Source organism: Mustela nivalis, assembly GCF_964662115.1.
Source record: "Mustela nivalis genome assembly, chromosome: 1".
Taxonomy (NCBI): Eukaryota; Metazoa; Chordata; class Mammalia; order Carnivora; family Mustelidae; genus Mustela; species Mustela nivalis.
This window is the reverse complement of record NC_139020.1, coordinates 158922266-158934601: the sequence shown is the minus strand read 5'-3', so window position 1 is coordinate 158934601 and position 12336 is coordinate 158922266. Positions and strand designations below refer to the sequence as shown.

The 12336-nt window shown below is 44.0% G+C and overlaps 1 protein-coding gene across 1 annotated transcript in view; it reads right to left on the bottom strand.

The window, feature by feature from the left end:
- Window positions 1-5029, bottom strand: part of PODXL2 (podocalyxin like 2) — a 36281-nt gene extending 31252 nt beyond the window's left edge. The window contains exon 1 of the mRNA XM_082714319.1: window positions 4908-5029. Coding sequence (XP_082570445.1) covers window positions 4908-4977 — 70 coding nt within the window. The 5' untranslated portion in view covers window positions 4978-5029. The remainder of the gene's footprint in view (window positions 1-4907) is intronic.
- Window positions 5030-12336: the final 7307 nt, after the last annotated feature.

The window sequence follows — 12336 nt, the reverse complement described above, 5'->3', positions numbered from 1 at the left end:
CATGGTCTGAATCTGAAGCTTCACAACTGCCTTCTGCAGTTGTGATAGGCCCTAAGCTTGGCACCGGAAGCGTGGTGGAGACCCCGTGAGTTATGTGTGCATGGTCAGGCGACACGGTACCGCGAATACAGCATCTGACCGAAAGGAGAGCCCCAAGGGAAAGGGGTTTAACACAGTTAAAAGTTGTGTGGATGAGGATAAACAGGTCTTGATCTCAAACACAGGAGGACGGTCTAGTAGAGAGAGCTTGGGCCAGGGAAACAGGTTTGGGTTCTGGCTTCCCTGGGGGATCTGCTCTGGGTAAGCTACTTCACCAGGGGCCCCAGGTTCCTCATTGGTAAAGCAAAAATTCCACAGCCCTCAGGAAGGCAGGGGCCTCAAAGGAGGGCAGCTCCATGCAGACTGTGCCATAATGAGCAGACTGCATTCCAGAAATCTAAGTATTATTATCCTTTATAAAGAACAGAGAACTGGGATGTTCTTGGCCACGAAAAAAGAACATGCAAGAGAGACAATGGTCAGTATCTTCAAATATATTAAAATAAAAGGTTGATGTGAGTCATAGAAATCAGAGTTATTTTATGAGACTTCAAAAACAAAACAAAACCAGGACTAATGGTTGGAAATGTGGGACAGCATGCAAGCTTCAAAAAACCTTTAACCAAAAACAGGTAATGCCTAGGGCCACCTGCCCCCACCCGCCCAGCTCCTGCTTCTGCTTCCAGTCCCTGCTTCTGAGAAGCTCTCCCTGGTATTCCCAGTGTAGGCTAGGCACCACACTTAGTACCATAGCCTTCTGAACCAATCACTGCACTTTTCTCTCAAACTGGAGCTGGCCATCTATGGCCTCCTTCCCTCACTCTGTATGCCTCGTGTCTGAGTCAACTTGGTCGGCCCAGTGCCTTGAAAGACTCTGAAATATGACAGGAACACAACAGGTGTTTGAATAAATAACCTTCTTGTTTCACAGACGAAATAAGTGAAAAGGTCACAATCACACAGCCAGTTAATAGAAGTGCTTTCTCCCCTCAAAAATGAGCACGGTTTGAAAAGTGTAGTCTAAATTTTAAACCAGCAGATACAACTGTAGAAGTGGTACCCCCAAGACTGGGGGAGCCAAATGCAATAAACTTACCTGAAAAAAACTCATGCAGTCCACAGAGAAAAAAAGTCAATTGACAAGAAATGTTTGTAATAATTAAATAAACATTTTACAGATCTCTAGGTCACCTGAGCAGCCAATCTTTGAAAAAGTCATTGGGTGAATATCTGTATCTACATGAACCAGTCTCTAGCGGGTACCTTGGGAAAGACATTATGTCAGCCTCTTTAGAAAAGTACAAACTAGTTTTATTTAGGAATTCTTGGGATTTTAGCCTCTGGAGGCTCAAACTTGCATTGCCTCTTCAAAACCGGAGTGTTACCTCTCTTGGAGCTGAACTGGGGCCTGGTGGGAGAGAAGTCACTCCCTTCTAGGCCCTGGGCCTTCTCTCCACAGTGGCATGGATCTTGAGGAAACTGTGTGAGCCCTCTCAAGGAAAGTCTGACCAGCAGTCCTGTTGATTTCCCACTTTTGGAAATCAAATACTGTGTGAAGCTCCCTGTTCAGGAAACTGCAGTCTGTGGAATTCCCTGGGACCACTCCCTACCATTTCCACAATGAGGCGAGTTTCTCCATTCTCTGAAACTCTCTCCTCCACCTGTCAGGCAGAGACACCACCATCTCCTTCCACCTCCTCCTCCCTCCTTCTCTTCCTTTCTCAAACTTCTGATATGAATGAACAGAAATTTTGATAATCTTGCCAAAAAGCTATTGTGAAAAAAGGAATCTGGGTCCTCACTCTTCTCCAGTAAACAGTTCCATTTTCTTGAACTTCTTTGTCCCTGTGATGGTTATTTTTTCTTTATATAGACCTTGATATTTTCAAAAGCCTAGCAATGGATAATTATTTAGTAACCGTAAGAGCTTGCTTATTTTCCAACTTGCCTACCAAAATAGTAGCTGAGCCCTAAGCATTCTGTGTATAATTGCTTTTACACTTAATAATTAATCTGCCTTAACTGAGACTCCATCTGATTTAAAATTTCAGATTTATACTCTTTGTGACTGATTCTTTTTTCCTTTTAAAGACTTACTTATCTTTGGGGTGCCTGGGTGGCTTAGTGGGTTAAAGCCTCTGCCTTCTGCTCAGGTTATGATCCCAGAGTCCTGGGATCAAGCTCTGCATTGGGCTCTCTGCTCAGCAGGGAGCCTGCTTCCCCCTCTCTCTCTGCCTGCCTCTTTGCCTGCTTGTGATCTCTGTCAGTCAAATAAATAAATAAATAAAATATTTAAAGACTTACTTATCTTCAGAGAGAGGGCACACTAGCACATGGGGAGGGGGGCAGCAGGAGAGGGAGAGAGAATCTTAAGCAGATGCCATGCTGAACATGGAGCCCGACACAGGGCTTGATGTCACAGAATCACAACCTGAGCTGACAGCAAAAGGTGGACACTTAACCAGGTGTGCCACCCAGGCGCCCCTGATTTTCTTTTGTTCTCTTCTAGCATCTATAATTTTCTGATATTTCATCACTCCCAACAGAAAGAGGGAGAGAAAAAGAAGGCATGTGAAAAGGATTTGGTGACCAGCCTCAAAGAACTGAAAACCTGACCCAAACTCAGAAAAAGAGGCAGAGGAAGCAGGTTTCTATCTCAGGGGATAAAAAAAAAAAACAAGGCCTTAGTAATCCGCATGTTTTATCTCCCCTGCAATCTGCTCCTGATCCAAACATCCCTTTCTGATTTCCACCATCCACTACACCCCCATCCTTCTCCTCATCAGCAGCTTTGAAGTACAGCTCTCCCTAAGCCCTTGCCAGACATCAATACGGGGGCTGCCCGGCAGCATCTGCCACACAGCCCCCACACCCGTAAGTGTCAGCTACAACAGAAATTGTCTAGCACAATCACCCTACCACATACACACTCACACTAGTGTGCATGTCTGGATAATCTGAGAAGCAATGCCCAAGCGCTCTTGAAAGGTTTCTACAGAAAGGTGTATAAAAAAAAGACGTACTACCAGAGACATATGTGTCACCAAGAGGGAAGTAATAATGTACACCACAAAGTGTGTACGGGAGGGAGGAGTTGGGAGGGAACACAGAAGGAGTAAAGCTGCCCACAATCATCCATGCCTAGCCACAGCTGGACATGGGTCCCGCCACACGCTGCTTGCCAGTTCTGGTATGGCTGTTGCACAAAGAAAGAGCAAACTAATCAATATTTAATTTATTTGTTGAATCTCACCTCTTCCAGAGATGATTCAAGCTATGCAAACATAGACATAGATGTGTGTGAGCACATGAGACAAACACCAATGGACATACTTCTGTGCACACACTTAGGTCCTTACCCATCCCTGGACTGATGGTGGAGAAAAAGTACCCCCTGCTGAACTGAGCCTTCCTAGGACAAGCTCAGGTGCAAGAGATCCCTTTCCCTGTCCAGTCATTTTCCCTGGGATTCTGTCACTATAGGCCCATGGCAATGGCCCATCTCACTGCCACTGTCAAGCAAAGACTGCTCTCTCCTCTCGGGCAGAGACCCTTCAAAGGCCTCTCCTTCGTCACAAAGATGCACACCTGTGCCTGTGTCTTTGGGGGTTAACCTCACAGGAGGTGACTAAGTAGCCAGTGTCCCTGGTCAACTCCCACATACACACACACACGTTATACTCCTGCATGTCCATCAGAAGTGGAATCACTCAAGGCCATCTGATGAGTGAACACATACACTATATACACACATGTGTGCACACACTCATTCCGGTGTGTCTCTCTACCAACACCAATTAGCAATTGCCCCTTAATATGCACTCGTTGCATACCGTCCCCTCTCTGCTGTGTCTGGCACATGGAGAAGCTGTTCAGTCATGTCCTTATTTGACCCACTCCTGCAGACAGCACTTCTACCCACCCGCATTCAGTGGTGGTGGCCTGTCTGGGAGGCTGCCACATACCTTGTGACCACCCGCCAGCAAACACCTGAATCCCATGTATCCCCCTGGGAAGCTTCCAGCAGGCTCTGACACAGGCACATCTATTTCACACCTGCCCCCCACACCGAGCCTGTCATCACCCACACACTGCCCTTGGGCACTGCTGAACTAAAACCACATCTCAGAGTGTCTCTCACACCCATCCCTGCGTGGCAGCTGCGCAGGAGCTATCCAGCAGTGTCACTGTCACAAGCAGAGACCTGGGTGCTGACATACCTCCTCTTTGTCAGCTCCTAATAAAGTTGCCTAGCACAGTCTAGACAGCCATTCGCAATGACACACCCCTCCTCCTGTCCGGTAGCACCATACGCGCGTAAACACACACCCCACATTGTCGCAGCAGCTGTGTGTACGGCTCTTTGGCACTTTCCCCCTCGGAGCCGCAAGACACTGGCGCCCACGCTCACTGTAGTGACCCCACGGGACCTGTAAATGCCGCCTCCCCATCCCTGAGTGGCTATCGCGGGACTGGCAGCCAGGGTCTGTCCTCCTCTCGCTCGTGCTCCCGCCCTCTCCAAACGCCTCCCGAACAGAGCCCCCAGGGAGCGCGTGCAGCGCGCCCGCCACCACACTCCTGAGAGTGTGTGTGTGTGTGTGTGTGTGTGTGCGCGCGCACACACACGTACGCCCCCGCGCCGGGGACCGCTTTCACACGAGGCACACGCCGTGGCCCCACGCCCCCCGCCCTGGGAGCGCGCGTGTCGCGGACGGCGCAGCAGCCCAGCCGAGCCCCGCGCTCCCGCGCCTCGCGCGCCGGCCCCTTTGTTGGCGGCCGGGGAGCTGTCCAGCACCGCGGCCCGCCGTCACTGCCGCCACCCGCCGGCCCCGGCCCCGCGGCCGCCCGCCCGCGCAGCGCGCACTCACCCCCGGCCAGCAGCAGCAGCAACGGCGGCAGGAGCGGCGGCAGCCGGGCGGCCAGCAGCAGCCAACCCATGGTGCAGCCGTCGCCGCCCGCAGCCGCAGCGGCGCGGCGCCTCGGCCGGCGTCAGGGGCCGCGCGGGCGGAGGCGGCGGCGCGCGCCCGCCCCATTGGCCCGCGTGGCCGTCACTCACCCCCGGCCCCGCCCGGCCGCGTGCCGCGGGCGCGCCCCCGCGAAGACGAGGCGGGCGCGCGGGCGGCCGCCCCTCTTCTTGGGCCCGGGCGCCCGGCCGGCCAATCAGCACCGCAGAGGCCTGTAGGGGCGGGGCCGCGGCTGCGACCGCCTGGAGGTCTCGGCCTCGCACCTCGCGACTTCAGGAGCTGCGGCCACCTGCCTGAGGTGCCTCAACGGAGGAGGGAACGCCAGAGCCATCTAGTTATCCATTCCCCTGGAAACATTTCCTGAGCGCCCAAAAGGCAGCGGAGGGTCACTTGCATGGAAGGACACTGATCAGAGAAGACAGGAGTGACCCCTGATGCAGTTGACACGAAGAGTGGCTTTAATCCTACATCAAAGCACTTTAGACGGAGTGGGGTCAGGGAAGGCTTCTCCAGGGCACGTCATCTGGGCAAGCAATCCTTTGTGCCTCAGTTGCCTCAACTGTTACGTATGGGCTTCCTGTTATCAGAGCAGTGTTGCTTAACTTCTGTAAAGTGTTTGGTCCCTTTTGGCAACAAAAGTTCTTTCATATGCGGGGCTCCACAGTTGTGAACAAAACAGCCACAACCCTTATCCTTAGAGCTTAGTCTAGTGGAGAAGACAAACCTAAAGACCAACACGACACACATATGATTGCATGATTAAATTGTAAGGTCTGTTAAGATGTATAAGGGAATATGAGACAGTAGAGAAAAGGACCTTCACACATGCCTTCCTGGAGAAACGACATTTAAGTTGGCACCTGCATGGATGAATGGGTATTAGGTAGGAAATCGGGTTAGGGAGAGAATCTTCCAGGCAGAGAGAAAAGTGCATTCGTAATTGCTGAGTTAGGATAGAGCTCAGCCTCTATAAGGAACAGAGGAAAAGTCCTGACCCTTTGGGGATGAGTGAAATTTAAACATCTGCAGAAGCAATAATTTCCTGAGTTTTACTTTATATGTAGTATACTCAGAAAACATTGCTTTAAAATAAATTATTATATTGAATCTTCTTTTTCAAATTATATTCCCATCCCTCTATCCAGGGGTGTTATCACTAGATATTGTAGATAATCCCAAAGGATTTTCCTAGGACTAAATAGTTAGGAGAAATAGGAGTTGGGGAGGAAGGGGATAGGGCAGAAATGGGTCCCTGGAAAAGGAAAGAACATGAGCATGGTATGGTAATAAATGATGTACCATACTAAGGGGGATAATGAGTTTCATGATTAGCATGGGGCAAGAGATAAGGTTAGAAAGGTACATGGCTTATGAGCTAAATATCTTGATGAATTCTTGGTTAATCTGTAGTAAGTCCTTACATTATAAATGAAGAAACACAAGGAGAAAGTGATGGGTCTAAGTACATATCAAAAAGTTGTACCATAAAATTAGAACATTGATAAAGATATTCTCATTTAATTAACAGAACTACATCATTTTATTTAGCCCATAGTCAATTTAAACTCCACAGGCCATTTGAGTCAATGAACATGATGTGTTCTAGAAAATTAAGTGAGAACCTAGTAGTAAAAGATTTTGAACATCGTAGGTTTAGACTTCCTTTTCTTCTGTAGGAACCATGGCATGTATTTTAGAGAATTCTGAGGGCAGCAGGGAGGAAGAGCAAAATGGCCAGTGGAGAGAGTGCTGTAGTAGTCTCAGTGGCAAATGGTAGAAGTCTGACCTAGAGCTGACATAGCAGATTAGAGAAAACACTCCAGAGGCAACCAACAGGACTTGGAGAATGACTGAATTGAGTCATGTTGACTGCATTTTGGGGTGCTATTTTCTATGCAAGTACAAGTTAAAGGAGACCTAATCTAAAACGGTTCATATGCGAGCGCCTGGGTTACTCAGTCCGATAAGTGTCTACCTTTAGCTCAGGTCATGATCCCAGGGTCCTGGGATCAAGCCCCATGTCAGCTCTCTGCTCAGGGGAAATCCTGCTTCTCCCTTTCCCTCTCCCTTTGCCTGCCACTCCCCCTGCTTGTGTGTGTTCTCTTTCCCCCTCTCTTACTTTGTCAAATAAATAAATAAAAGCTTAAAAAAATAGTTCATACAAAAAGCCCATGAATAGGTAATGGCTACAAAGTGTAAAGCAATTTTGAACTTAAAATGATACAGTATTCAGAAAAAGGAAATTAATGGTTCCATTATTCTAAACTGTTTTAACTTTGTTAGCATTATCTTTTTATAATAACTTTTATTTTTTGGAAGAAACAAGTAACAGATGATAAATCCAGAATGATGTCATGAAAACCAATTGTTAAAACTGGGAATATCTGACTTGGAAAAGAGAAAAGTAGGGTGCATCTAGACCCATCATTTATTTCCTTCTTTCCTCTGTTACAATGAATGAAACATCCTCTCTTTATCACTGGCCAGTCTCCTCCACCATTGCATTCTTTATCTCCTATTCAAGGACTTCCATATTAAGGTATTCCTTTTCTGACAGCATCAGTTTTCCTTTCTCTGGATCATTTTTATTAGATACAAATGTGGTCCAGTACTTCCACCTTGAATGCAAGTAAGCAAGCAAGCAAGCAAGCAAGAAAGGTTGATTGAGGGATATGAAATCATGCTGGTACACTGAATACATGTCCCTGCTTTCCCCTCTTGCTTTTGACTCCTAGAAATGAGAAGAAAGCTAAATATATACACCTAAGTCCAAAACAGCACTGGAAAACAAGATGAGATCAATTGGTGGTCTAAAATGAGGAAGAATTGCTTGAAAGATAAAAAGCAAATGAGATTTAATTGATGGAGGAAACTGCAACCCAAAATGCATACCTGTCTAAATAATCTTAGGTTAAAGAGTAAATCACAATATAAATTTTAGTCTATTCATTCATTAATGACAATGTGAGAACATTGCACATCAAAACCCATAAGATACAGCCAACAATTCAGAGAGGCTTTATAGTTGTAAATGTATTTATTAGGGGGAAAAAACACAGGTTAAATGTAAACGAACTAAGCATTCAATTTAAGAAGGTTTAAACTCACAAAAACACACACCCCCATATACACATGAATCATTAAATTTCTATTGTTGTTAAAATAACAAAAAAACCCCAGTAGAACTGATTGTTAAAAGCCTGTTGTTTGAAAACATAAATAAAACAGTCAAATCTTTAGTATAAGATAAAAAAGAGAAGACATAAGTAAATACCATTAAGAATGAAAAAGGGAACAAAACTAGAAATAAGATTTCAAAATTATAAGCAAAACTTGATATATATCAATAAAATTTAAAGTGTAATTGAATGCTTTTAAGGAACACACAAACTACTAAAAAATTGATTCAAATAGTAGAAAAGCTAAACAAACAAATAACAGTGTGTGGGGGGGGAGACAGTAAAAAATTGACTGTTAAGGGGCGCCTGGGTGGCTCAGTGGGTTGAGCCTCTGCCGTCGGCTCAGGTCATGATCTCAGGGTCCTGGGTTCAAGTCCCACATCGGGCTCTCTGCTCAGCAGGGAGCCTGCTTCTCCCCTCTCTCTCTGCCTGCCTCTCTGCCTGCTTGTGATCTCTCTCTCTCTCTCTCTCTGTCAAATAAATAAATAAAATCTTAAAAAAAAATCGATCGTTAAAAAAGACATAAGTGGGACTGCCTAGGTGGCTCAGTAGCTAAGCCTCTGCTTTGGTTCAGGTCATGATTCCAGGGTCCTGGGACTGAGTCCCACATTGGGCTCCCTGCTCAGTGGGAAGCCTGCTTCTCCCTCTCCCACTTCCCCTGCTTGTGCTCCCTCTCTTGCTGTGTCTCTTTCTGTCAAATAAATAAATAAAATCTTAAAAAAAAAAAAGACATAAGCTCCTTTTGGAATGAGAGTATTCTGTCAAACCTTCAACGTATAAACTCTTAGAAAGTTAGAAAGTGTCCCAATTCACTTTATGAGGTTTGTGTAACCCCAATGCCAAAACCAACTAAGCAACTCCCTTAACACAGATGCAACTTGCTTAAAGAAAATATAAGCAAGTTGATTGCAACAATGTATTAAAAATATGTTTGATTAAATAGGGCTTAACCCAGGGACCTAAGATTGGTTGAGTATTAGCAAAAGTCACTAATATAGTTCTCTGCATAAAGTGAGTCAAGAAAAAAATCTTAAGAGATGCCCCCAAAAGGAACATGTGATGAGACTTAAAACCCACGCCTTTTATAAGGAGCAAATGAAAATGTAAGAAGTAAACCAGAACTAGAAGGAAACTTCTTTCATTCAAAAAGGATATCTCGGGGCACCTTGGTGGCTCAGTGGATTAAAAGCCTCTGCTTTCGGCTCAGGTCATGATCTCAGGGTCCTGGGATCAAGCCCTGTATCCCTGCTCAGCAGGGAGCCTGCTTCTCTCTCTCTCTCCCGGCATGCCTCTCTGCCTACTTGTGATTCCCCTCTCTGTCAAATAAATAAAAATAAAATCTTTAAAAACAAACAAACAAAAAACTCCAAAAAGGGTATCTCCCAGAAACCTACAGCTATCACCAAACTTAATGAAGAAACATCAGAGGCATTCTCATTTAAGTGAGGAATAAGGAAAGAATAATCATTATCAACACAAATATTGAGTATTCTGTAAGAGACAATGCAATAAGGCATGATAAAGGAAATGGATTAAAAATATTGGGGAAAAATATTTGGGAAAATTTGGTAAAACTAATTATTTGCAAGTGTACTGAGAAAATGCAAGACAATCAACAGAATCACTAATTGAAAACATTTATTAGGAGTTCAGCAATGGGTGCCTGTGTGGCTCAGTTTTTTGAGTGTCCAACTCTTGGTTTCAGCTCAGGTCATGATATTATGGTTCATGGGATTGAGCCCATGCCAGGCTTTGCACTTAGTGGGAGTATGCTTGGGGATTCTGTCCCTCTGTCCCTCCCCCTGCTCTCTCTCTCTAATAAATAAATAATTTTTTTAAAAGGGTTCAGCAAGATTTCTGGATACAAGACATAGAAATCAATAATTTCCTATGTATAATCAAAATAGGAGGAGAAAAGATCCCAGTCACAACAACAAGCCAAGAATAAACCCAACTAGATGTAAGAGAACTAAATGAAGAAAATGCTAGACTTCCATATAATACTTCCAAAAAGGCAAAAATGTATCTTGTCCCTGGATAGGATGATTCAGTATTATAAAGGTGTCAGATTAATAAAATTTGATGAAATGACAACAAAAAACCCCTGAGACTGTTTTATGGAAATTTGAAAAGAAGATTTTAAAATTCATCTAGAACAGACAACATCCAAGAAGAGCCAAGCACATTTTTATCAAAACATAGTATAAAATATAGAAATTAAAATAGTGTGGTATTAAAACCAGAACAGATGCATAAATCAATGAAATAAAACAGAGAAGTCAAAAGCAGACCTCAGTACACTTGGAAATTCATGATAAAGAAAGCTTTTCAATGTAGTGGGGAATAGCTACTCACTCAGTAAATGGTGTTGTGTCAATTATACTACTTGAAAACATGAATTTAGATCCGTACTTCCTATCACAGTATCAGACTGAAGAACTGAATGTAATAATCTTTGAAAGCTACTCTAAGTAATGATAAGTAATACAGGAAACATATTAGCCAACAAAATGCACAAATGAAGTTATTGAGTTTTATCACCACATAAAAATAAACACCAAGCATTTAAAGAAGAGTCAATAGCAATTTTTCACAAACTCTTCCAAAAAAATAGAAGAGGAGAAAACACTTCTCAGCTCATCACATGAGGCCAGTATTACTCTGATACCAAAACCAGCCACAGATATGATAAGGAAAAAACAACAACAACTACAACGACAACAACAACAACTACAACAATAACAACTATAGACTAGTATCTCCTGTGATCATAGATGCAAAAATATTCAACAAAGTACTAGAAAACCAAATCCAGCAACATAGAAGAATTTTACATTATAACCAACCGAGATATATCCCAGGAATGAAGGGTAATTCGAAATCTGAAAAAGACCTGAAAATGAACTAATACAATATACCATATCAATAGCATAAGGGCCAACAGGTGCAGAAAATATATTTTACATAATTCAACAGCCCTTCATGATAAAAAAAAAATTACTTAAGAAACTAGAAAAATAGAAGGGACTTTTCTCAACCTGATAAAGACACCTATGAGAACCTCCAGCCAACATCATACTGAATGGTGAAAGACTGAATGCTTTTCAGCTAAGATCAGGAACAAAACAAAGATGTCCACTCTTGCTGCTTATATTCAATATTGTACAACATTGTCTGGTTCTGGCCAAGACAATTAGGCAAGAAAATCAAACAAAAGTTATCCAGATTAGAAAGGAAGAAGTAAACCATCTCCATTTAGAGATAACATAATCTTTCATATTGAAAATCCTAAAGATTCATCCAGTAAAAAAATTATTAGAATAAAAGCATTTAGCAGGATACAAAATCAATATACAAAATCAAATGTGTTTCTATATACTTCTGTAGTAGGCAGAATCATGCCCCTCCAAAGATGTCCCCTGTCCTGATCACCAGAGTTTGTGAATACACTACCTCACATGGCAAAAGGGACTTTCAGATGTGACTACGTCAAGGATCTTAAAGTGGGAAAGTATCCTGGATTATATAGGTGGGCCCAATATAATTACAGGATCCTTAAAATTGAAAGAGGGAAGAAGGAGGGGTGCCGGGATGCCTAAGTTGGTAGAGTATGCGGCTCTTGAATTTGGAGTCATGAGTTTGAACCTCACATTGGGTATACACATTGCCAAGAAAGAAAGGAAGGAAGGAAGAAGGAAAAGAAAAGGAAAGGAAGGAAGGAAAGAAGGAAAAGTAAAAGGGAGGGAGAGGAGGGGAGAGGAGGGAGGAAGAATGGGAAGGGGAAAGGAAAGGAAAGGAGGAAAGAAAAGAAAGAAAGAGAAAGAAAGAAAGGAAGAAAAGAAAAAGGAAGGAAGGAAGGATGGAAGGAGGCAGGCATTGGCACAAGGATAATCACATCCTTGGATGAAATTAGGAGTTTAGAAATAAGCCCTCACATTATGGTCACTTGATTTTTTAAAAAAATTTTAAGATTTTATTTATTCGAGAGAGAGAGAATGAGAGAGAGAGAGCATGAGAAGAGGGAGGGCCAGAGGGAGAAGCAGTCTCCCTGCGGAGCAGGGAGCCCGATGCGGGACTCGATCCTGGGACTCCAGGATCATGACCTGAGCTGAAGGCAGTCACTTAACCAACTGAGCCACCCAGGAGTCCCGGTC